The sequence below is a fragment of the Xenia sp. Carnegie-2017 genome, unplaced genomic scaffold (genome assembly GCF_021976095.1).
Source record: "Xenia sp. Carnegie-2017 unplaced genomic scaffold, XeniaSp_v1 HiC_scaffold_19, whole genome shotgun sequence".
In the NCBI taxonomy this organism is placed as follows: Eukaryota; Metazoa; Cnidaria; class Anthozoa; order Malacalcyonacea; family Xeniidae; genus Xenia; species Xenia sp. Carnegie-2017.
This window is the reverse complement of record NW_025813481.1, coordinates 3849999-3874178: the sequence shown is the minus strand read 5'-3', so window position 1 is coordinate 3874178 and position 24180 is coordinate 3849999. Positions and strand designations below refer to the sequence as shown.

General features: G+C 35.7%; 2 protein-coding genes and 2 long non-coding RNA genes across 7 annotated transcripts in view; 2 read left to right on the top strand and 2 right to left on the bottom strand.

The window, feature by feature from the left end:
• Window positions 1-24180, bottom strand: part of LOC124439622 (organic cation transporter protein-like) — a 43956-nt gene that overhangs the window by 12621 nt on the left and 7155 nt on the right. Inside the window, exons 7-12 of one of the 2 annotated variants that reach the window (XM_046989904.1) lie at window positions 16489-16616; window positions 8592-8726; window positions 8134-8219; window positions 7924-8035; window positions 7766-7838; window positions 6447-7605 (exon numbers count right to left, since the gene is read on the bottom strand). The exons of the other annotated variant lie outside the window; for it this stretch is intronic. Of the exons in view, the coding sequence (XP_046845860.1) occupies window positions 7261-7605; window positions 7766-7838; window positions 7924-8035; window positions 8134-8219; window positions 8592-8726; window positions 16489-16616 (879 nt within the window). The 3' untranslated portion in view covers window positions 6447-7260. Of the gene's footprint in view, window positions 1-6446; window positions 7606-7765; window positions 7839-7923; window positions 8036-8133; window positions 8220-8591; window positions 8727-16488; window positions 16617-24180 lie in introns of those variants that run through there. 2 annotated transcript variants of the gene reach the window in all.
• On the top strand, window positions 12628-17463 carry LOC124439632. The gene is made up of 3 exons (XR_006946396.1): window positions 12628-12705; window positions 12802-12858; window positions 17384-17463. It is a non-coding gene; the product is annotated as an uncharacterized LOC124439632 (long non-coding RNA).
• On the bottom strand, window positions 13089-23025 carry LOC124439621 (organic cation transporter protein-like). 3 transcript variants are annotated; one of them, XM_046989901.1, is made up of 11 exons: window positions 22781-23025; window positions 21503-21634; window positions 21193-21420; window positions 20850-21046; window positions 19916-20152; window positions 19644-19778; window positions 19119-19204; window positions 18933-19044; window positions 18775-18847; window positions 18300-18614; window positions 17508-18113 (listed from the first exon to the last, which is right to left on the bottom strand). In XM_046989901.1, the coding sequence occupies exons 1-11, from the start codon at window positions 22973-22975 to the stop codon at window positions 17991-17993; spliced, it is 1833 nt and encodes a 610-aa protein (XP_046845857.1). In that variant the 5' UTR covers window positions 22976-23025; the 3' UTR covers window positions 17508-17990. The 3 variants fall into 3 exon arrangements, with proteins under 3 accessions (XP_046845858.1, XP_046845857.1, XP_046845854.1); XM_046989902.1 differs by lacking the exons at window positions 17508-18113; window positions 18300-18614; window positions 18775-18847 and adding exons at window positions 13089-13702; window positions 15045-15117; XM_046989898.1 differs by having other exon boundaries at window positions 17508-18614.
• On the top strand, window positions 22944-23383 carry LOC124439633. The gene is made up of 2 exons (XR_006946397.1): window positions 22944-23037; window positions 23174-23383. It is a non-coding gene; the product is annotated as an uncharacterized LOC124439633 (long non-coding RNA).

Here is a 24180-nt window from a genome sequence, read left to right as displayed (position 1 = left end):
CACCGCTCAGTACCACTCAGACTTCTCAGCACCATTCCACACCACTTAACAACGCTCAGTACCACTCAACACTCCTCAGTACCACTCTACACCGCCCAACAACGCTCAGTACCACTCAACACTCCTCAACAACATTCAGTACAACTCAACACTCCTCAACACCGCTCAGTACCACTCTACACCGCTCAACACCGCTCAATACCACTCAACACTCCTCAACAACACTCAGTACAGCTCAACACTTCTCAACAGCGCTCAGTACCACTCTACACCGCTCAACACCGCTCAATACCACTCAACACTCCTCAACAACACTCAGTACAACTCAACACTCCTCAACACCACTCAGTACAGCTCAACACTTCTCAACAACGCTCAGTACAACTCAACACTCCTCAACAACACTCAGTACAACTCAACACTCCTCAACAACCCTCAATACCACTCAACACTCCTCAACAACACTCAGTATAGCTCAACACTCCTCAGCACAGCTCAGTACCACTCAACACTCCTCAACACCGCTCAATACCACTCAACACTCCTCAACAACGCTAAGCACAACTCAACACTCCTCAGTACCACCCAACCCTTCTCAACAACGCTCAGTACAACTCAACACCGCTCAACACCACTCAATACCACTCAACACTTCTCAACAACGCTCAGTATAACTCAACATTCCTCAACAACGTTCAGTACCACTCTAAAAAAGCTCAACAACGCTCAGCACTACTCAACAGTCCTCAACAACCCTCAGTATAACTCAACACTCCTCAACACCGCTCAATACCACTCAAAACTTCTCAATAACGCTCAGTACAGCTCAACACTCCTCAACACTCCTCAGTACCACTCAACAATCCTCAACAGGGTGTGAATATGCTCTAAACATGTTGAATCTACAATGTAGAGCGCATGTTGAGTTAACATGTAGAGAGCGTCAGCACGTAGTTTTGCACGATCAAATAAATTCGCGCGAATTTCAAATTGACTTGAAACAATTTAGGTTATACTAACAATGAGGTTAATTTGTGGAGCTAAAAGAAAGCCAACCCTTGCACCAAACACAGCAACACTGAAACCAACACTTCTGAAAAGATTAACGAATGATAACACAATCACAAAAATGCTCAGGAGAAAGACGTATAGAAGAAAATTATCAATGTCCTACCTTACAACAGTTGGAAACAACTCGGCAGTATAAATGAACATAACAGCTACATCTCCAGCTAAACACATCCGTCCAAACAGAGAAAGAGAAGTTCTCAAGGAGTCAAGAGACTCTTAGAAAAGGAGAAATTTGTTTAGTGAAAAAAATAAAGTTAAGGAATGTGTTCTGGCTTGTGTGCTGTAGAGCATCACCTAATACAAACTGGGTACACAATTTGAAAATTTCAACTTAGGGAAGAATATTTACCATTGTCATTTCGCAGAAAAGCAGAAATCAAGCACGCCATACCACCAAGAATAAAAAAAAGACCTATAAGTTTTTTCCGACCACATCTGCATGACGAAGAAGAAGAGAAATTAAAAATTGATACAAAAATATCGAGGGAAAAGTAAGAAACTCATCATGATTTGCATTGAATGTCTTAAAAAATCAATTAAATGACAAAATTGATGTTTCAAATGCTCATTTCTACCTCAATTTGTACTTTCATAAATACCATACACGAGGTGATCGACAAAAAGACATAAAACTTGAAGGTATAAGTAATTTCTACGAAGTATATTTGTTCAAAATAGTCTATTGCGTAAAAGGTCCCATGCATCTACTTCACACTGTCCCTAGCTAACCCGTCATGTAGCTATATGCCTCTTGGAGGTCAATCAAGCCAGGATTTACTCTCTCGCATCCCTAGACACTCCATTACGCCCTTACTACATTAAGTATTTGAACGATACCTGTGAAGGATGAACATTACCATAACGACGATGACGACCTCCAAAGCGCCTCCAATAAAGAAATTAAGATATTTATTTCCGGCAAGTTTTGAATTGTCCAATGTCAGGCCATAATAAACAAGCATAGCGGAATTCCTAAATGAGAAAAAAAGAATTTACATGTTTGTAGGAGTAGATTGTTCAGCTTAGTCGAGTCTTGAGAAGGACTGTTGTTGTTGTTGACTGACGTTTCGACAACATTAGCAGTAGTCATCTTCAGAGTCAAGATTGTCGAAACGTCAGTCAACAACAACACCAACAGTCCTTCTCAAGACTCTACCAACCTAGACGATCTACATTTACAAACATGTAGCGATACTCCTGGTTTCAAATCATTCACTTTAAAGAAGAATTTATGGAAAATTCTATTTCTGTGCATTTTCAGTAAAAAGACCAACACATGTTGGTAAAGTATGTTTTGATACGTAAAATTTCCACACGGAGGCTTCAAACAAAAAAACTTAACAACAAGCGTATGAGTCACGTGATAATGTCACATGACAACAAGGCAGCACTTACCAAACAAAAGCTGCTATCACCAATCGCTTTCTCAGCTCACGTGATTTCAACAAGTCAAAAAACGTGTAAACTTTCTTGGAACACGAGTCATCTTTTTTAATATTCATGGAATGAACGATGTTGTCGAATATCTCACGAGGAAAACTCAATTTGTTAAACTTTGTTATCTTTTCAACTACAGCCCTTGCATCGTCAACTTTATTTTGCGTAATCAACCAACGAAAGGACTCCGGCAAAAACCTATAGAAAAATACATATGGCCGTTTTTAAGTTGGTGACATTGTCCATATTGACCATTAGTCTTGATCCAAACATTAATCACTCGGCTTAAAACAATTCCAACAATTTAAAGAAAAAAACTTATTGGGTGACAAAGCCCCCATCGATCGTATATAGAGCAATGCACTGCGAGTGAATCCATGAAATACTTATTCAACTCCTTAAATTCTTCAACTCATGCATGGACATTAAGTGTGGAAAAAAAAAGGCTGTTATTTTATATTATAATTGGCAAGAGCTACAGCATTGCAACCTGTATATGATAGCTGTGTTCCCAGAAGCGCAGACACTAGATAGCCCATGAGTTTAATTGCTTTAGTTTTTCGAGTTTACAAATTGTAAATACAGTACATTTCCAAAGAAATAAATAATGACAATAATAGCGGTACAGAATTTACATAGCAGGACGAAAGGATTTGCTCGTGTTTATTTCACAAAACATCACAAGACACGGGCAACATTATTCCGATACATTCGATTTAGATGTTTTACTCCATGTTTTACATCGTCTTGTTGAAAATTGTTTCGTTAATAAAAAAGGAAATTCCTTGTATTCCATCAGTTCAAAAATACAACATCGGAACACTCAACTATTACGTTACAATGGGCGAAAATTTATGATACCAATACTAACCAGATCAAAGGCAACTGTACCAACACACAGGCAGTTGTAAATAGATGGATCTTTCTCCAATCTTGCAACACAAAAGATATAAGAGGAAGAATCATAACACCAATACTCCAGAATAACGCATTGACTAGCGTAAATGTCGTTCGATATTCACTGGCAAAAAGTTCAATTGATATGATGTATGATATTGATTGTAATCCCTAAAAAAAGCAAAAAATTAAATATGTAATGGAACAGTTAAAATCAACACAATTTTTAAAGCAAATTATGTACAATGAGATTTGTAAAATACTTGTTATATCATTAAGTTAATCAAATCATCATCAACAAACCTCCACGAGAGAGCCAAGGACAAAACGACAAAATACAAAAACGATGTAGTTATTGGTGAAGAAAATGACAATGCCCACAATGAAAGGTGAGAAAGTTGTAAACAGAAACACAGGTTTTCTTCCAAATTTATCTGACAGCTGACCAAATAGTACTCCTAGCATCATTCCACAACTATATAGTACAGTGGCAATGTTACTTTTGTAAACGTCATTACAGACAAGATCCCACTACAGAAACAAATGAACTTAACGTAAACATATAAGATAAACATAAAACGTTCATAAATATTTCCATATAAAATAACTTTACCTCTGAAATAATTGTTGTTTCTTTACCAGAAAGATTATAGGTCCAACCATGAGTACAGGATATTTTCGTAGTTTTATTGACGTCGGAATAAAGATGACAGCGATCTAAGACTTCTTTGCCGTTTTCTTTTATCTAATTGTAAGACAAGACTTTAAGGCTGGTTTTCATATCACATAAAATTGATTGTCGTAACATTGCGTAATATTGCATAATATTGCATAATCCGAAATACAAAAGCCAAAATCATAATTGAAATATTTCTTTTCTTTACCACGACAATTACGATTATGCTATGGAAGTCGTATGGAAATTTGAATTCGAGACAATTCTACCACAATACAACAACGTTTCAGTTATCGATGACGAGAAATGAGCTATGACGAATTATATCAAATCAAAATCAGCCTTTTAAGCGCAAAATCGGCACAATAAATATATGCAGTAACTGATATCTGCATGATACAAGTTTTTAAAGACATATGAAATGATATTACAATAACACAGTACACATAAAGTTGACCAATTATGTAATGACTTAAAGTAAATAGTTTGAATCCGGAGTGTCGTTACATGTTTGTAAATGTAGGTCATCCATGTTAGTAGAGTCCTGAGAAAGACTGTCTTTTTTGTTGTTGACTGACGTTTCGACAATCTTAGTGGTAGTTATCTTCTCTTTGATTAATTTGACTCTGAAGATGACTACTGCTAAGTTAGCTAAATCATCCGTTGTTGCCATCTTTTAACTTAATAAAACCAAATCTCTCGATAATTCCCTGTGTTAAATTAAAAAGAATCATGAAGACAAACGTCAATAAAGACAAGAGACTTAGAAGTTATAATGCATGCAACGCATGTATATTCCAGGAAGTTGAGTAATTCGAATAAACAAAATGATAACACATCATGGAAAGATTTCATCTCGATTTTCCATGTAAGAAAAAAAAAAACACTCACCAAAGTCTGCGTTGAAATATTTACAGTAAATATCCAGTAGCAATCTATTGTACTTTGAAGGATGATTAAAATAATTTTATACTATAACATTGTCATATTGACCAACTACAGTGATTTTTTTTGTTTAAAACCAACGACTGAATCAATTGCATAATTGACATGCAGGTATAGATAACATCGAGATATCTGCAGTGCACGGTATGTATAAAAAAGGAGATCTTTCGAAATTAAACTATTGTTAAAAATTAACCCATTGTTTTAGTTTCAATGTATGATTATGCTAAACCAGGGGGGGTGCGTGGTAATACATCCTAAGATACGTGCAAATATTACATAACATAGAAAAATATGCACACAGAAAAACACGCGCGTATCTGCGCGGGAAAAATTCACAGGAGAATCTGCACAATAATAATGTGCCCGTAGTATTGAAATTTTTAACAATTGGCCAATTTTTTTAAAGGTCTCCTTTCCATCAAATCACATTTAAGATACTTCAAAAATACACACAAACATGTTTCTCGTTTGAATGTATCGTAAAAACGAAAACATAGGGTGATATAGGATAATAGTCTTTTATAAGTATTTATATTATTTGATGAAAAAAAAAACACAAAACTACATAGATAAATGCAATGGCATGTCATTTAGAAGTGGCTCTGTGCTAAATATACATAGTTGCAGTTTTTAAATACACCCTTGTATATTAAGTACATCCTACCCCTGAATAGTTGAAATCCATTGAATCACGATTTTCAAGGTTTCTTACTTTAGTAGAGCTTGCGTTCGCGCTAAATTTAGCACGATAAAAACTCGTTGTTCTTTGGTTAGTTGAGTCATTCGTAATCGAACTGGTTATGTAAAGGTTAAAGCATGATCACGTGTATTCTATGGGATTAAGAGTCCCGAGAATTAGATAGAACTTCACGAGGGCCCTCGTGAATTTCTATTTAGAGAATACTAATAAGGAAATGAAAAATAAAAAACGATTTCCAAATTAGTATTCTCTACATAGACAATACTAATGAGCTATTGTACTTATTGTTTTCCCTCCATCTGTGCATTTTCTTAGAGCCTTAAAGCCCATATCAATTCATGAATTGTAGGCACTATGAGATATAGAACATCAAAATACCGGATGCTGATTGACCAAGTGGCTTTGTTCATGTTCTAAGTTCAGTTATGTATAACATTGAACATCAATGCACTAAAATAATGTCCCCAACAAGCGTCAGTTTTGGTCATATGCGAAAAGCTATGCTGCTTGTGAAAGTCACATGACATATCACACAGTCTGACGATTGATGAAATTCGCAGAAATATCAAATTAACTAGAAACAATTTAGGATACACTAACTATCAGATTGATTTCTGGAGCTAAAACATAGCCATCCCTTTCACCAAACAGAGTAAAACCGAAACAAACACTTCTGAAATAATATTAAAAAAGTAATTAACGAAGCAAACAAATCAATACAATACACGTACATGATGCAACAGAAATCTATCGTACATGAAAAAACAGTGACTAATGATTAAAATAACATCATAACGTTGATACGTCCACCAACAACAGTAAGCTTTTGTTCAAAACCAACATTGGATCAATTTGAGAGTATATGGGATAAATTTCAAATGTTGACACACGAGACTACATCTATAAGACTTATACATGATTAATTTTTATTCCAGATTGGCCTTGCGTTCATTCGGTTCCCCCATCATCACATACAATTTGCATCTTTTTCCTAAAGCGATTTGACTCAGCTGTGGAAGTGGTATGAAAACCAAACCATGTAACATTAAAATATACGAATTTCAGAACATGAGACTGAAATACCTTATTATACTTAAATACAAGTTGATAAAACAGCAAAATACAAAAATACATTACCAAAAGCAATGGTATGCAAATTTGAATTGTCTCCTATGCAAACTACACATACAGTTGAAGTTTTTAAATCACTCTGTACATTATATGCACATCATGAACCTAAATATTTGAATTCATCCAATTTTTGTGTTGGTATTTCAACGTTTCACGTTCGTGTGTAAACGTTCTACGTTCATGTCAAGCAATCATACGCCAGATTCCTTGTAAATCCAATGCATCCTATATTCCTATCATACGATTATTTTGAATAGAGTTCCACCGATTATTTCCATGGATACACAAGAATCCCCAACTACACCCCAGTGATCATCAAATCCTGGTAAATAGTCTTTGCCGAAACTTGTTTATATTTTTATGGTTTTATTGCTTTATATTGTTTGCCTTCCTCTTGTCTTCATGCTGCATTGCTTGAGTTTGTCTTGTCCTTTTCTTTAATAGTTTCAGGAAGTTCAACATTCACTGTCTCTGACATCACTGTGAAAGAAGATCCTGCCACATTTCTTGAGTTTGTATTACTCTCTTTCTCAGTAGAGTCAAGAAGTTCAACATTTTCTGTCTTTGACATTATTGTGAGAGAAAATCCTGCTACGTTGTTTGACTGTGTCTTTTTGTGTACTTCTTCAATAGTTTCAGGAAGTTTAACATTCAGAGTCTCAGGCATTGCTTTCAAGGACAGCCCAGCAAGGAGAGCAAAACTTCCAAAAATAACATACGGCACCCATTCATACGTGTAGCTGCCCTAAAAACATCATGAAAATGGACACAAACATAGAGATCGTCAAAGAATAAAAGTATGTATTTCTCTGTATAATATGTAACAGCAATCTATGGTGGTTTGAATCGTCAATACACAACATTTTAATAAACACATAATCTAAAAGAATTAAGGTTATACTAACAATCAGGTTGATTTGTGGAGCTAAAATATAGCCAACCCTTGCACCAAACATAGAAAAACCGAAACCAACACTTCTGAAAAGATTTTTAAAAGAAGTAATCAATGAAACAGTGAAATGTCAATACACTACACATATACAGAAAAATGTTGAAATCATACCTTACAACTGTTGGAAATAACTCGGCTGTATAAATAAGCATAACGGCCATGTCCCCAGAAAGACACATCCGTCCAAACAGAGATAGGGATGTTCGCAGGGGATCAAGAGACTCTTAAAAGGAGAAAATTCTTTGGATAACAAACAAAATAAGAATGCCATGTAAGGTGGGTTTCTCAGTTTAGGAATTTTAACTTGGGAGAAATATTTACCATTGTTATTTCGTAGAGCGACAGAAACCAAACACGCTATACCAGCAAGTATCAAAAAAAGACCAGCAAGTTTCCTACGACCACATCTGCATGATGAAAAAAAAAACGATACTGGTAAAAAGTGGATCTTTCATAATTGACAAACAAATTCAACGTAAGATTATTAACAGATCAAGATATCCAAACGGCTACCATTAAATGTTTTCTTTTCAAAAAAATCAACAAAGTACAACAAGGTTTTTTGGTGCCATTTGTACATTACATGATTGTTAGGACATTTAAAGATTATGAAAACAATTTTTTAAACCTATATTTTTAAGGAAGAGTTAGTACTGTATTTTTCGTAGCATCTGTCGTCGAAAGACCTATATCCTTCAAGGAAGCCAATGTGTCCCCTTCATAGAATCTCTCGAAACTTCTCTATTACATCCTGATTATATAAAGTATTACAACGATACCTGTGAAGGATGAACATTATTATAACGACAATGACGACCTCTAAAACGCCACCAATAAAGAAATTAAGATATTTATTGCCAGCAAGTTTTGAATTTTCGAGTGTCAGGCCAACATATGTAAGCACGATTGAATTCCTAAATGACAATGAAAAATTATAGGAAAATATCTATTTTTCTTGCTTATCAAAACATACATAAATATAACAGTGATATTCGCCACCTCTGCTCGCTTCTGGTGAAACTAAATCCATACATCAATGTTTTACACTTACCAAACAAAAGCAGCTATCAACAATCGCTTTCTTAGTTCACGTGACTTCAACAGATCAAAAAACGTGTAAACTCTCTTGGAACGCAAGTCATCCTTGTCATTCCCCAAATGAGCGACGTCGTCAAATATCTTACGAGGAAAACGTAACTTGTTAAATTTTGTTATCCTTTCAACTACAGCCCTTGCATCGTCAACTTTATTTTGTGTAAACAACCAACGAAAGGACTCAGGTAAAAACCTATAGAAAAAAATGTCGACGAATGTTAAGTTGGTGACGTTACCCAGTACCCACGTACACAGGAAAAGGTGCAATGTATTGGCTAGTTAAGTGATCTGACGACTTTTCTAGTTATTTTTCTTTATTGCCGTGCATGAATTCATAGCAAAACCCCTTAATTTCCTTAATTCGTAAGTCTTCAGCCATATAACGCATAAGTCAATGAGCCACGCAACATTTTACTACGGAAATTTTGCATATTAGGTTGATGACATCCATTCTACCTTTCGCCATAGTTAGAAATTTTTCTAAAAACACTTTCATTGCCTTTAGTCAAGTTTATAAATAGGTGTATCTGTCTTCTACAAATGATGATACAAACCTAAAACTATTGCAACATCAAAAGTTCAAATATAGTCGTAATTGTCGTAGTTTTGTGAACTTTTTTATGTCAGCATCAAACTTCTGTGAAAATGATGTTGTCTTTTTGTGAAATTGAACAATTAAACATGATTCAACTTTAACAAAAGTTTCCAATTTGCATGTCTGTGACAAAATTACAACAATGACGGAGTGCATTCAGATATAATTGCAATTTGTGGATCTTCATCGCCCATAGAAGTACAGCAAGCACAACTATTAGTAAACTTGGCTTTATTATCGACGTTCGTGACGTCAAGAAAAAGCAATGGCAAAAATTCATGATACCAATACTAACCAAATCAAAGGCAACTGTACCAACACACAGGCAGTTGTAAATAGATGGATCTTTCTCCAATCTTTCAACACAAAGGATATAAGAGCAAGAATCATAACACCAATACCCCAGCATAACGCATTGACTAGCGTGAATGTCGTTCGATATTTACTGGCGAAAAGTTCAATTAGTATGACGTAAGATATTGATTGTAAACCCTAAAAAGTAAGAATTGCTAAAGAAAGTCAAATACAGAAAACCTGAAACATCCCATGGCACAATTAAAGTCTACAAGGCAGATTGCATACAATGAGATTTGTAAAATACTCGTTATATCATTAAGTTAATCAAATCATCATCAACAAACCTCCACGAGAGAGCCAAGGACAAAACGACAAAATACAAAAACGATGTAGTTATTGGTGAAGAAAATGACAATACCCACTATGACATGTGAGAAAGTTGTTACCAGAAACACAGGTTTCCTTCCAAATTTATCTGACAGCTGACCAAAAAGTATTCCTAACATCATTCCACAACTAAATAGTACAGTGGCAATGTTACTTTTGTAAACGTCATTACAGACAAGATCCCACTATAGAAACAAATGAAAAAACGTAAACATATAAGATAAACATGTTCATAATTATTTCCATACAAAGTAACCTTACCTCTGAAATAATTGTTGTCTCTCCGCCAGAAAGATTATATGTCCAACCATGAGTACAGGATATTTTCGCAGTTTTATTGACGTCGGAATAAAGATGACAGCGATCTAAGACTTCTTTGCCGTTTTCCTTTACCTAATTTTAAGACAAGACTTTCATATAACATAACGCATCTTAAATCACTGTCATGATTTGTTGTACTTCTTTGCTCACGCACAACCAGAAAAACAACATTTCAGAGGCTCAATTGCAATGTATGAAAACATAATGGCCATTTTCGTACTGGAGAAGGATCATCGGTGTAAGTATAAACACAAGACGAGCGATCTACAAAAACTACACATCGAAGAACTTAACAATTTCGTCAACAGTCCTTATTTATACTTACAGTGGGATAATGCGTCAAGACCGAACTCTCCATGCAAATTCCTCTATATAGACGAACTATTCAGATAATTCGTCTTGACAGATGATATTGTCTGTGTGCCAGTATTTACACGCAGACGAACTTGAAGAAGGACTATGTTTTGCTTGCCCAAGTTCGTTCACACGGATGATCCGTCTCCTGTATAAATCGGGCCATTAGTATCTAGTCTTCGCAACAATAGCCATGCACAGTAACTGATGTCAAAAAGACAATTCATTTTTTGAGGTGAATAATCAAACGACAAATCTACATAATAATGAATATAAGGCCATGGCCAATGTGTTCAAAAACAACTTTTGCTGCACACTTCTCACAAATAATTTCTTTCATAATATTATAAAGAATAATGCAAAATGAAGTAATCAATGTGGCCCCATGCGATAAGTGTGCACAATAAGCAGAAATTTACGTTTTATCTACGATGACGTCATCAATAGTTATCTAATCCAAAAATTTTGCGAATTTGAAAAATTCTCAGTACCATTATATGGACTTGTAAGAGATGAGTAAAAAAGTATATTACACCGTTTACTTTCAATCAATCGTTTATGATGTATTGACGAATGGGTTTTTACCATGATGCTGACTCAGCATTTTCAGATCTTATCATATACCTTAGGAAGGCACGACAAATTGTCCTGTTTTATCGGTTGTCGCCTAAATCTTCAAACAAATCTTTAGATCACCAGATTTGCAATCACTTTAACCCGTTTTAAATTTTTGCTACGACATGATTTTTGTAAATATTTTTGCACGAATCAACACCAAATGAGTATAATTTGAAAATGGTTTTCACCAACACATTGACGAACAAAGAACTTCTTAGTTCTTACTTACAGCCGGTATGAAATCATTAATGTTCGTCGAGGAGTTTGGAAGAAGACAGTGATGATCAGTCTCCGCAGCATAAAAAGCCATTCCAAGATACCCCCAGCTGACGAAGAAAGACGAAACAGACACCATTAAACATAACACAACTTGAAATCGTCCAGGCGATCCTATAGCGATAGCTAAATCATCCGTTGTTGCCATCTTTTAACCTGAAAACCAACCCTCTCGATGACTTGCTGCTGTAAACTAAAAAGATTATAAAAGATAAAAAGTATTTTAGACATTCAATGGACGTATTTTGTATGGCCTTGAATAATTATATATTGACAAAATTTTAACACGGTATGGGAAGATTTCCTTTCGAAGCAAACGAAACACTCACCAAACTTTGTGTCTAAGATTTACAGTAAACGTTCAATGGTGATCAAAAGGAATATTAAGGATCCAGAGTGACGATTGATCAAGATGATCTTAAGGCTGTCATATAGACCAACAACGGCGAACTTTTGTTCAAAACCAATGACTTGAATCATCTGCATAACTTAAGTAATTATTAATTGTATGTAGAAAGGATTCAGATTTTGGCTAATATATGTTTCAGAAATAAACGAAAAGATAAACTGTTTCATTTGAAAGTTTAGTAACGTAAAGACGATAACTACGCGGGTGTATTAAAGAAATTAAAACACGGGTGTATCAAAGAAATTAAAACACTCTTGAAATAACTCGACCTTAAGATTTTGCATAAATTCAGTAGCAATTTGTCGCAGGGGAAGCGTAAACACAATTGAAATAAAGTTTATGCGCTGGATGTATAAAATGCAGTAGCTGTAATTCTTACTTTCTTTAAACAGTTTCTTAACGGCTGTTTATCAGATGAATCTTCTTCAGTAACTTCACAATATTCTGATATAATAACTACGCAAAACATTTAAAATTGAAACAACCAGTTTGGCCCAATTTGAGAATTACAACCGAAATGACTTGTGGCGCTTAACAAACAGTAAGTTGTAGTTTTAAGCTTGAAGTTTTGCCCCCTTTCAATGCGTCGAAATCATTTAATGCCTCATTGAAGATTAACTGTATTTTAAAATCCTAGAAGCAAAGTTCCATATCAAGGCAATGTATTACTCACTGGGCAGAAGCTTCTGTGCAGGTAGTGTTGGGAGTTTTTGAATAGACCGTGTACAGGCCTATAAGTGTTTAACCAACAGTGTTTAACATACGATATCAATGTAAAAAGCAATCTAAAACTATGCTGTATGTTTTTACATGTTTTTCAGATTGCAAAATAAATGCACTAGCGTGCTTCGTTTTGTCATTTTTTGACAAAATTACCGTGCGCTTATGGGAAACTGTAGCGTTAAAAAATATTTTCGATAAAAGTTGTCAATCTTTTAAGGATTTAAGCCCTACAATTTCACATATATGGCACTAATTGACGTCCTGCGCCTATATAACTGTACAGTTTTACGTTTGTTTCAAGTAAACATACACGAGATTAATTATTCATCCATCGTATTCTATTTAAAATGAGAAAAACATCTTTTGTCAACACCGAAATATTCTCTCCATGATTCCAGTCATTTCATCTCATCATCATCATCAAGTTCAGTACGTTCTTGAATTTTCCATGGATACATAAAAATCCCCAAATGTACCCAAGCGACCATCGAGTCCTGAGTACATATAAATAGTTCAATAAAAATGGTCGACGCAGCAACTTATTCATCTTCTTGTACTTTTACTGCTGTATTGCTTGAGTTTGTCTTGTTGCATGCTTCTTTGATAGTTTTATGAAGTTTTATGTTTACTGTCTGGGATGTTGAAGTGAGAGGAAATTCTACAGTAAAGCTTGACTTTGTATTGTTGCTAACTTCTTCTATGGTCTCAGGAAGTTTCGTGTTCATCGTCTCTGGCATTACTGAGAGAGAAAACGCGGCCAAAAGAGCAAAAGCTCCAAAAATGACAAATGGCACCGTCTCATTGGTGAACTTGCCCTAAAAATGCCGTGAAAATAAGCTGAACAAGCAGCCTTTGGTAGTTTGCCAATAGATTTTCGACTCAGCAACTTTAAATGACGTTTCACAGTTCAAATGCAAAGTAAAAAGTTGAGTGTGCTGTTCAAACAATGTTGAGGTTAGCTCTGGTGATCACTTAACAAAGCAAAGATTGAGTGAAAAGTTGGAACAAGTTCAAACTTTTCTCAAGGCTCAACACTGTTCAGTACCACTCAACACTCCTCAACACCGCTCACTACCACTCAGACTCCTCAGCACCATTCTACACCGCTTAACAACGCTCAGTACCACTCAACACATCTCAGTACCACTCTACACCGCCCAACAACGCTCAGTACCACTCAACACTCCTTAACAACACTCAGTACAACTCAACACTCCTCAACACCGCTCAGTACCACTCTACTCCGCTCAACACCGCTCAATACCACTCAACACTCCTTAACAACACTCAGTACAATTAAACACTCTTCAACACAACTCAGTACCACTCAACACTTCTCAACAACACTCAGTATAACTCAACACTCCTCAACAACACTCAGTACAACTCAACACTCCTCAACACAGCTCAGTACAACTCAACACTCTTCAACAACACTCAATACAACTCAACACTTTTCAATAAGACTCAATACAACTCAACACTCTTCAACAACGCTCAGTACCACTCAACACTTCTCAACAACGCTCAGTACAACTCAACACTCGACAACACTCAATACAACTCAACACTCTTCAACAACACTCAGTACAACTCAACACTCCTCAACACCACTCAACACTCCTCAACAACACTCAGTACAACTCAACACTCCTCAACACCGCTCAGTACCACTCAACACTTCTCAACAACGCTCAGTATAACTCAACACTCCTCAACACCACTCAATACCACTCAACACTCCTCAACAACACTCAGTATAACTCAACACTCCTCAACAACGCTCAGTACCACTCAACACTTCTCAACAACACTCAGTACAACTCAACACTCCTCAACAACGCTCAATACCACTCAACACTCCTCAACAACACTCAGTATAACTCAATACTCCTCAACAACGCTCAGTATAACTCTACACTCCTCAACACCGCTCACTAACACTCAACACTCCTCAACAATACTCAGTGCAACTCAATACTCCTCAGTACCACTCAACAATCCTCAACAGGGTGTGCAAATGCTCTAAACATGTTGAATCGACAATGTAGAGCGCATGTTGAGTTGACATGTTGAGAGCGTCAGCACGTAGCTTTGCACAATCAAATAAATTGGCGCGAATTTCAATTGACTTGAAACAATTTAGGTTATACTAACAATGAGGTTAATTTGTGGAGCTAAAAGAAAGCCAACCCTTGCACCAAACACAGCAACACTGAAACCAACACTTCTGAAAAGATTAACGAATGATAACACAATCACAAAAATGTTCAGGCAAAAGACGCATAGAAGAAAATTGTCAATGTCCTACCTTACAACAGTTGGAAACAACTCGGCAGTATAAATGAACATAACAGCTACATCTCCAGCTAAACACATCCGTCCAATCAGAGAAAGAGAAGTTCTCAAGGAGTCAAGGGACTCTTAAAGGGAGAAATTTGTTTAGTGAAAAAAATAAAGTTAAGGAATGTGTTCTGGCTTGTGTGTTGTAGAGCATCACCTAATACATACTGGGTACACAATTTGAAAATTTCAACTTAGGGAAGAATATTTACCATTTTCATTTCGCAGAAAAGCAGAAATCAAGCACGCCATACCACCAAGAATAAAAAAAAGACCTATAAGTTTTTTCCGACCACATCTGCATGATGAAGGAAAGTAATTAAAAATTGACACAAAAATATCGAGTGAAAAGTAAGAAACTCATCATGATTTGAATTGAATGTCTTAAAAAATCAATTAAATGAAGAAATTTATGTTTCAAATGCTCATTTCTACCTCAATTTGTACTTTCATAAATACCATACACGAGGTGATCGACAAAAAGACATAAAGCATGAAGGTATAAGTAATTTCTACAAAGTATATTTGTTCAAAATAGTCTATTGCGTTAAAGGCCTCATGCATCTACTTCACACTGTCCCTAGCTACCCCGTCATGTAGCTATATGCCTCTTGGAGGTCAATCAAGCCAGGATTTACTCCCTCGCATCCCTAGACACTCCATTACGCCCTTACTAAATTAAGTATTTGAACGATACCTGTGAAGGATGAACACTACTATAATGACGATGACGACCTCAAAAGCGCCCCCAACAAAGAAATTAAGATATTCATTTCCAGTAAGTTTTGAATTGTCCAATGTCAGGCCATAATAAACAGGCATAGCGGAATTCCTAAATGAAAAAGAAGAATTTACATGTTTGTAGGAGTAGATTGTTCAGGTTGGTCGAGTCTTGAAAAGGACTGTTGTTTTTGATGTTGACTGACGTTTCGACAACATTAGCAGTAGTGATCTTCAGAGTCACGATTGTCGAATTGTCTGTTAACATCAACAACAACAGTCCTTCTCAAGACTATACCAACCTGGACGATCTACATCTGCAAATATGTAACGATGCTCCTGGGTTCAAATCATTCACTTTAAAGAAGAACTTATTAAAAACTTTTATTTCTGTCCATTTTCAGTAAAAAGACCAACACATGTTGGTAAAGTATGTTTTGATACGTAACATTTCGACACGGAGGCTTCAAACAATAAAACTTAACAACAAGCGTATGAGTCACGTCATAATGTCACATGACAACAACGTAGCACATACCAAACAAAAGCTGCTATCACCAATCGCTTTCTCAGCTCACGTGACTTCAACAAATCAAAAAACGTGTAAACTCTCGTGGAACGCAAGTCATCCTTGTCATTCACGAAATGAGCGATGTCGTCGAATATCTCACGAGGAAAACTTAACTTGTTAACTACAGCCTTTGCATCGTCAACTTTATTTTGCGTAATCAACCAACGAAAGGACTCCGGCAGATGTGAGCTATTGTACTTATTGTTTTCCTTCCATCTGTGCATTTTCTTAGAGCCTTAAAGCCCATATCAATTCATGAATTGCCATATCAATTTATGAATTGTAGACACTATGAGATATAGAACATCAAGATACCGGATGCTGATTGGCCGAGTGGCTTTGGTCATGTTCTAAGTTCAGTTTATGTATAACATCTAAACATCAATGCACTAAAATAATATCCCCAGCAAGCGTCAGTTTTGGTCATATGCTGCTTGTGAAAGTCACATGACATATCACATAGTCTGACGATTAATGAAATTCGCAGAAATATCAAATTAACTAGAAACAATTTAGGATACACTAACTATCAGATTTATTTCTGGAGCTAAAACATAGCCAACCCTTGTATCAAACAGAGCAAAACCGAAACCGACCCTTCTGAAATAATATTAAAAAAATAATTAACGAAGCAAGCAAATCAATACAATACACGTACATGATGCAACAGCAATCTATCGTTCATGAAAAAACAGTGACTAATGATTAAAATAACATCATAACGTTGATACGTTCACCAACAACAGTAAGCTTCCGTTTAAAACCAACACTGAATCAATTTGAGAGTATATGGCATAAATTTCAAATGTTCACACACGAGACTACATCTATACGACTTATACATGATTAATTTTTATTCCAGATTGGCCTTGCGTTCATTCGGTTCTCGCATCATCAGATACAATTTGCATCTTTTTCCCAAAGCGATTCGACTCAGCTGTGAAAGTGGTATGAAAACCAAACCATGTAACATTAAAATGTACGAATTTCAGAACATGAGAATGAAATATCATATTATACTTAAATATTATTTGATAAAAAATGAAAAATACAAAAATACATTACTAAAAAAAATGGGATGCAAATTTGAATTGTCTCCTATGCAAACTACACATACAGTTGAAGTTTTTTAAATCACTCTGTACATCATATGTACATCATGAACCTAAATATTTGAATTCAATCAATTTTTGTGTTGGTATTTCAACGTTTCACGTTCGTGTGTAAACGTTCTACGTTCATGTCAAGCAATCATACGCGAGATTCCTTCTAAATCCAATGCATCCTATTATTCCTATATTCCTATCATACGATTATCTTGAATAGAATTCCAGCGATTATTTCCATGGATACACAAAAATCCCCAACTTCACCCCAGCGATCATCAAATCCTGGTAAATAGTCTTTGACGAAACTTGTTTATATTTTTATGGTTTTATTGCTTTATATTGTTTGCCTTCCTCTTGTCGTCATGCTACATTGCTTGAGTTTGTCTTGTCCTTTTCTTTAATAGTTTCAGGAAGTTCAACATTCCCTGTCTCTGACATCACTGTTAAAGAAGATCCTGCCACATTTCTTGAGTTTGTCTTGACCTCTCTATCAGTAGAGTCAGGAAGTTCAACATTTTCTGTCTTTGACATCACTGTGAGAGAAGATCCTGCCATATTTCTTGAGTTTGTCTTGATCTCTCTTTCAGTAGAGTCAGGAAGTTCAACATTTACTGCCTCTGGCATCACTGTGAGAGAAGATCCTGCTACATTTCTTGAGTTTGTCTTGACCTCTCTTTCAGTAGAGTCAGGAATTTCAACATTCACTGTCTCTGGCATCACTGTGAGAGAAGATCCTGCCACATTTCTTGAGTTTGTCTTGACCTCGCTTTCAGTAGAGTCGGGAAGTTCAACATTTTCTGTCTTTGACATTATTGTAAGGGAAGATCCTGCTACTTTGTTTGACTCTGTCTTTTTGTGTACTCCTTCAATAGTTTCAGGAAGTTTAACATTCAGTGTCTCAGGCATTGCTCTCAGGGACAGCCCAGCAAGGAGAGCAAAACTTCCAAAAATAACATACGGCACCGACTCATACGTGTAGCTGCCCTAAAAACATCATGAAAATGGACAAAAATATAGAAATCATCAAGGAATAAAAGTATGTAGTTCTATGCATAATATGTAACAGCAATCTTTGGTGGTTTGAATCGTCAATACAAAACATTTTAATAAACACATAATCTGAAAGGATAAAGGTTATACTAACAATCAGGTTGATTTGTGGAGCTAAAATATAGCCAACCCTTGCACCAAACATAGAAAAACCGAGACCAACACTTCTGAAAAGATTTTAAAAAAAGTAATCTATGAAGCAATGAAATGTCAATACAATACACATATACAGAAAAATGTTCGAAATCATACCTTACAACTGTTGGAAACAACTCGGCCGTGTAAATGAACATAACAGCTACGTCTCCAGCTAAACACATCCGTCCAAACAGAGATAGGGATGTTCGCAGGGGATCAAGAGATTCTTAAAGGGAGATAATTCTTGGGATAATAACAAATTAAGAATGCGGTGTAAGTTAACTTGGACAAAATATTTACCATTGTTATTTCGTAGAGCGACAGAAACGAAACACGCTATACCAGCAAAAAGCAATAAAGGGCTTGCAATGTTTTTACGACCACACCTACACGATGAAAAATGATAACACAAATTTATCTTGAGTATCAAAAAAAGACCAGCAAGTTTCCTGCGACCACACCTGCATGACGAAAAAAAACGAAACTAATAAAAAGTGGATCTTTCATAATTGATAGATAAAGTCCAAGTGAGTCTATTGAAAAGATATCCAAACGGCTACCATTAAATGTTTTCTTTTCAAAAAATCAACAAAGTCCAACAAGGTTTCTTGTTGCCATTTGTATATTACATGATTGTTAGGACATTTAAAGATTATGAAAACAATTTTTTAAACCTATATTTTTAAGGAAGAGTCAGTACTGTATTTTTCGTAGCATCTGTCGTCGAAAGACCTATATCCTTCAAGGAAGCCAATGTGTCCCCTTCATAGAATCTCCCGAAACTCCTCCATTACATCCTGATTACATAAAGTATTACAACGATACCTGTGAAGGATGAACATTATTATAACGACGATGACGACCTCTAAAACGCCACCAATAAAGAAATTAAGATATTTATTGCCAGCAAGTTTTGAATTTTCGAGTGTCAGGCCAACATAAGTAAGCACGATTGAATTCCTAAATGACAATGAAAAATTATAGGAAAATCTCTTTTTTTCTGGCTTATCAAAACATACATAAATATAACAGTGATATTCGCCACCTCTGCTCGCTTCTGGTGAAACTACATCCATACATCAATGTTTTACACTTACCAAACAAAAGCTGCTATCACCAATCGCTTTCTTAGTTCACGTGACTTCAACAGATCAAAAAACGTGTAAACTCTCTTGGAACGCAAGTCATCCTTGTCATTCACGAAATGAGCGACGTCGTCAAATATCTCACGAGGAAAACGCAACTTGTTAAACTTTGTTATCCTTTCAACTACAGCCCTTGCATCGTCAACTTTATTTTGTGTAAACAACCAACGAAAGGACTCCGGTAAAAACCTATAGAAAAAAATGTCGACGAATGTTAAGTTGGTGACGTTACCCAGTACCCACGTACACAGGAAAAGGTGCAATGTGATTAGCTAGTTAAGTGACCTGACGACTTTTCTAGTTATTTTTCTTTATTGCCGTGCATGAATTCATAGCAAAACTCATTAATTTCCTTATTTCGTAAGCTTAAGCCAAATAACGCATAAGTCAATGAGCCATGAAACATTTTACTGCGGAAATTTTGCATATTAGGTTGATGACATCCATTCTACCTTTCGCCATGTTTAGAAATTTCTTTAAAAACACTTTCATTGCCTTTAGTCAAGTTTATAAATAAGTGTATCTGTCTTCTACAAATGATGATACAAACCTAAAACTATTGCAACATCAAGCGTTCACATATAGTCGTAATTGTTGTGGTTTTGTGAACCTTTTTATGTCAGCATCTAACTTCTGTGAAGTTGATGTTGTCTTTTTGTGAAATTGAACAATTAAACATGATTCAACTTTAACAAACGTTTCCAATTTGCATGTCTGTGACAAAATTACAACAATGACGGAGTGCATTCAGATATAATTGCAATTTGTGGATCTTCATCGCCGAAAGAAGTACAGCAAGCACAACTATTAGTAAACTTGGCTTTATTATCGACGTTCGTGACGTCAAAAAAGGCAAAGGGCGAAAATTCATTACACCAATACTAACCAGATCAAAGGCAACTGTACCACCACACAGGCAGTTGTAAATAGATGGATCTTTCTCCAATCTTGCAACACAAAGGATATAAGAGCAAGAATCATAACACCAATACCCCAGAATAATGCATTAAATAGCGTGAATGTCGTTCGATATTTACTGGCGAAAAGTTCAATTGGTATGACGTACGATACTGATTGTAAACCCTAAAAAGTAAGAATTGCAAAAGAAAGTCAAATACAGAAAACTTGAAACGTCCCATGGCACAATTAAAGTCTACAAGGCAAATTACATACAATGAGATTTTTAAAATACTCATATCATTAAGTTAATCAAATCATTATCAACAAACCTCCAAGAGAAAGCCAAGGACAAAACGACAAAATACAAAAACGATGTAGTTATTAGTGAAGAAAATGACAATGCCCACAATGAAAGGTGAGAAAGTTGTAAACAGAAACACAGGTTTCCTTCCAAATTTATCTGACAGCTGACCAAAAAGTATTCCTAACATCATTCCACAACTATATAGTACAGTGGCAATGTTACTTTTGTAAACGTCATTACAGACAAGATCCCACTACAGAAACAAACGAACTTAACGTAAACATATGAGATAGACATAAAACGTTCATAATTATTTCCATATAAAGTAACCTTACCTCTGAAATAATTGTTGTCTCCCCGTCAGAAAGATTATATGTCCAACCATGAGTACAGGATATTTTCGTAGTTTTATTGACGTCGGAATAAAGATGACAGCGATCTAAGACTTCTTTGCCGTTTTCTTTTACCTAATTGTAAGACAAGACTTTCATATAACATAACGCATCTTAAATCACTGTCATGATTTGTTGTACTTCTTTGCTCACGCACAACCAGAAAAACAACATTTCAGAGGCTCAATTGCAATGTATGAAAAATAATCGCGATTTTCGTACTGGAGAAGGATCATCTTTGTAAGTATAAACACAAAACGAGCGATCTACAAGAACTACACATCGAAGAACTTAACAATGTCGTCCACAGTCCTTATTTACATTTACAGTTGGATAATGCTTCAAGACCTAACTCTCCATGCAAATTCCTCTATACAGACGAACTATTCAGATAATTCGTCTTGAAAGATGATTTTTCAGTGTGCCAGTATTTACACGCAGACGAACTTGAAGAAGAACTATGTTTTGCTTGCCCAAGTTCGTCCACACGGATGATCCGTCTCCTGTATAAATCGGGCTATTAGTATCTAGTTTTCGCAGCAATAGCTATGCACAGTAGCTGATGTCGGCATTCAATAAAAATATCAAAAAGACAATTCATTTTTTGAGGTGAATAATCACACGACAAATCTACATAATAATAAATATAAGGCCATGGCCAATGTGTTCAAAAATAACTTTTGCTGCACACTTCTCACAACTAACTTCTTTCATAATATTATAAGGAATAACGCAAAATGAAGTAATCAATGGGGCCCCATGCGATAAGTGTGCACAATAAGCAGAAATTTACGTTTTATCTACGATGACGTCATCAATAGTTATCTAATCGAAAAATTTTGCGAATTTGATAAAAATTCTCAGTACCATTATATAGACTTGTAAAAGATGAGTAAAAAAGTATATTACACCGTTTACTTTCAGTCAATCGTTTATGATGTATCGACGAATGTTTTTTACCATGATGCTGACTCAGCATTTTCAGATCTTATCATAGACCTGAGGCAGACCCGCCAAATTGCCCTGTTTTATCGGCTGTCGCATAAATCTTAAACAAATCTTTAGATGACCAGATTTGCAATCACTTTAACCCGTTTTAAATTTTTGCTATGACAGGATTTTGGTAAAATATTTTTGCACTAATCAACACCAAATGAGTATAATTTGAGAATCGTTTTCACCAACACATTGACGAAAAAAAACTTCTTAGTTCTTACTTACAGTCGGTATGAAATCATCAATGTTCGTCGAGGAGTTTGGAAGAAGACAGTGATGATCAGTCTCCGCAGCATAAAAAGCCATTCCAAGATACCCCCAGCTGACGAAGAAAGACGAAACAGACACCATTAAACATAACACAATTTGAAATCGTCCAGGCGATCCTATAGCGATAGCCAAATCATCCGCTGTTGCCATCCTTTAACCTGAAAACCACCTCTCTCGATGACTTGTTACTGTAAACTAAAAGATTATAAAAGGTAAAAACTATTTTAGACAATTCAATAGACGTATTTTGTATGGCCTTGAGTAATTATATATTGACAAAATTTTAACACGGTATGGGAAGATTTCCTTTTGAAGCAAACGAAACACTCACCAAACTTTGTGTCTAAGATTTTATAGTAAACGTTCAATGGTGATCAAAAGGAATATTAAGGATCCAGAGTGACGATTGATCAAAACGATCTTAAGGCTGTCATATATACCGACAACGGTGAACTTTTGTTAAAAACCAATGACTTGAATCATCTGCATAACTTAAGTAATTATTAATTGTATGTAGAAAGGATTCAGATTTTGGCTAATATATGTTTCAGAAATAAACGAAACGATAAACCGTTTGAAAGTTTAGTAACGTAAAGACGATAACTACGCGTGTCTATCAAAGAAATTACAGCCCTCTTGAAATAACTCGACGTTTAGATTTTGCATAAATTCAGTAGCAATTTGTAGCAGAGGAAGCGTAAACACAATTGAAATAAAGTTTATGCGCAGGATGTATAAAATGCAGTAGATGTAATTCTTACGTTCTTTAAGCAGTTTCTTAATGGCTGTTTATCAGATGAATCTTCTTCAGTAACTTCACAATATTCTGATATAATAACTACGCAAAACATTTAAAATTGAAACAACCAGTTTGGCTTAACTTGAGAATTTCAACCGAAATGACTTGTGGCGCTTAACAAACAGTAAGTTGTAGTTTAAAGCTTGCTTTCCACTAGCCACCTATCGTAACGTATCGAAGCAAAACGTAACATGGCGCATGCGTGATTGTGCCTATTGACCATCAAATTCACAAGCACGCATGCGCCATGTTACGTTTTTCTACGATACTTTACGATACGTGGCTTGTGGAAAACAGGCTTTAAGCTTGAAGTTTTGCCCCCTTTCAATGCGTCGAAATCATTTAACGCCTCATTGAAGATTAACTGTATTTTAAAATCCAAAAGCAAAGTTCCACATCAAGGCAATGTATTACTCACTGGCAGAAGCTTCTGTGCAGGTAGCGTTGGGAGTTTTTAAGAATAGATCGTGTACAGGCCTATAAGTGTTTAACCAACTGTGTTTAACATACGATAGCAATGTAAAAGCAAATAAAAATATGCTGTAGGTTTTACATG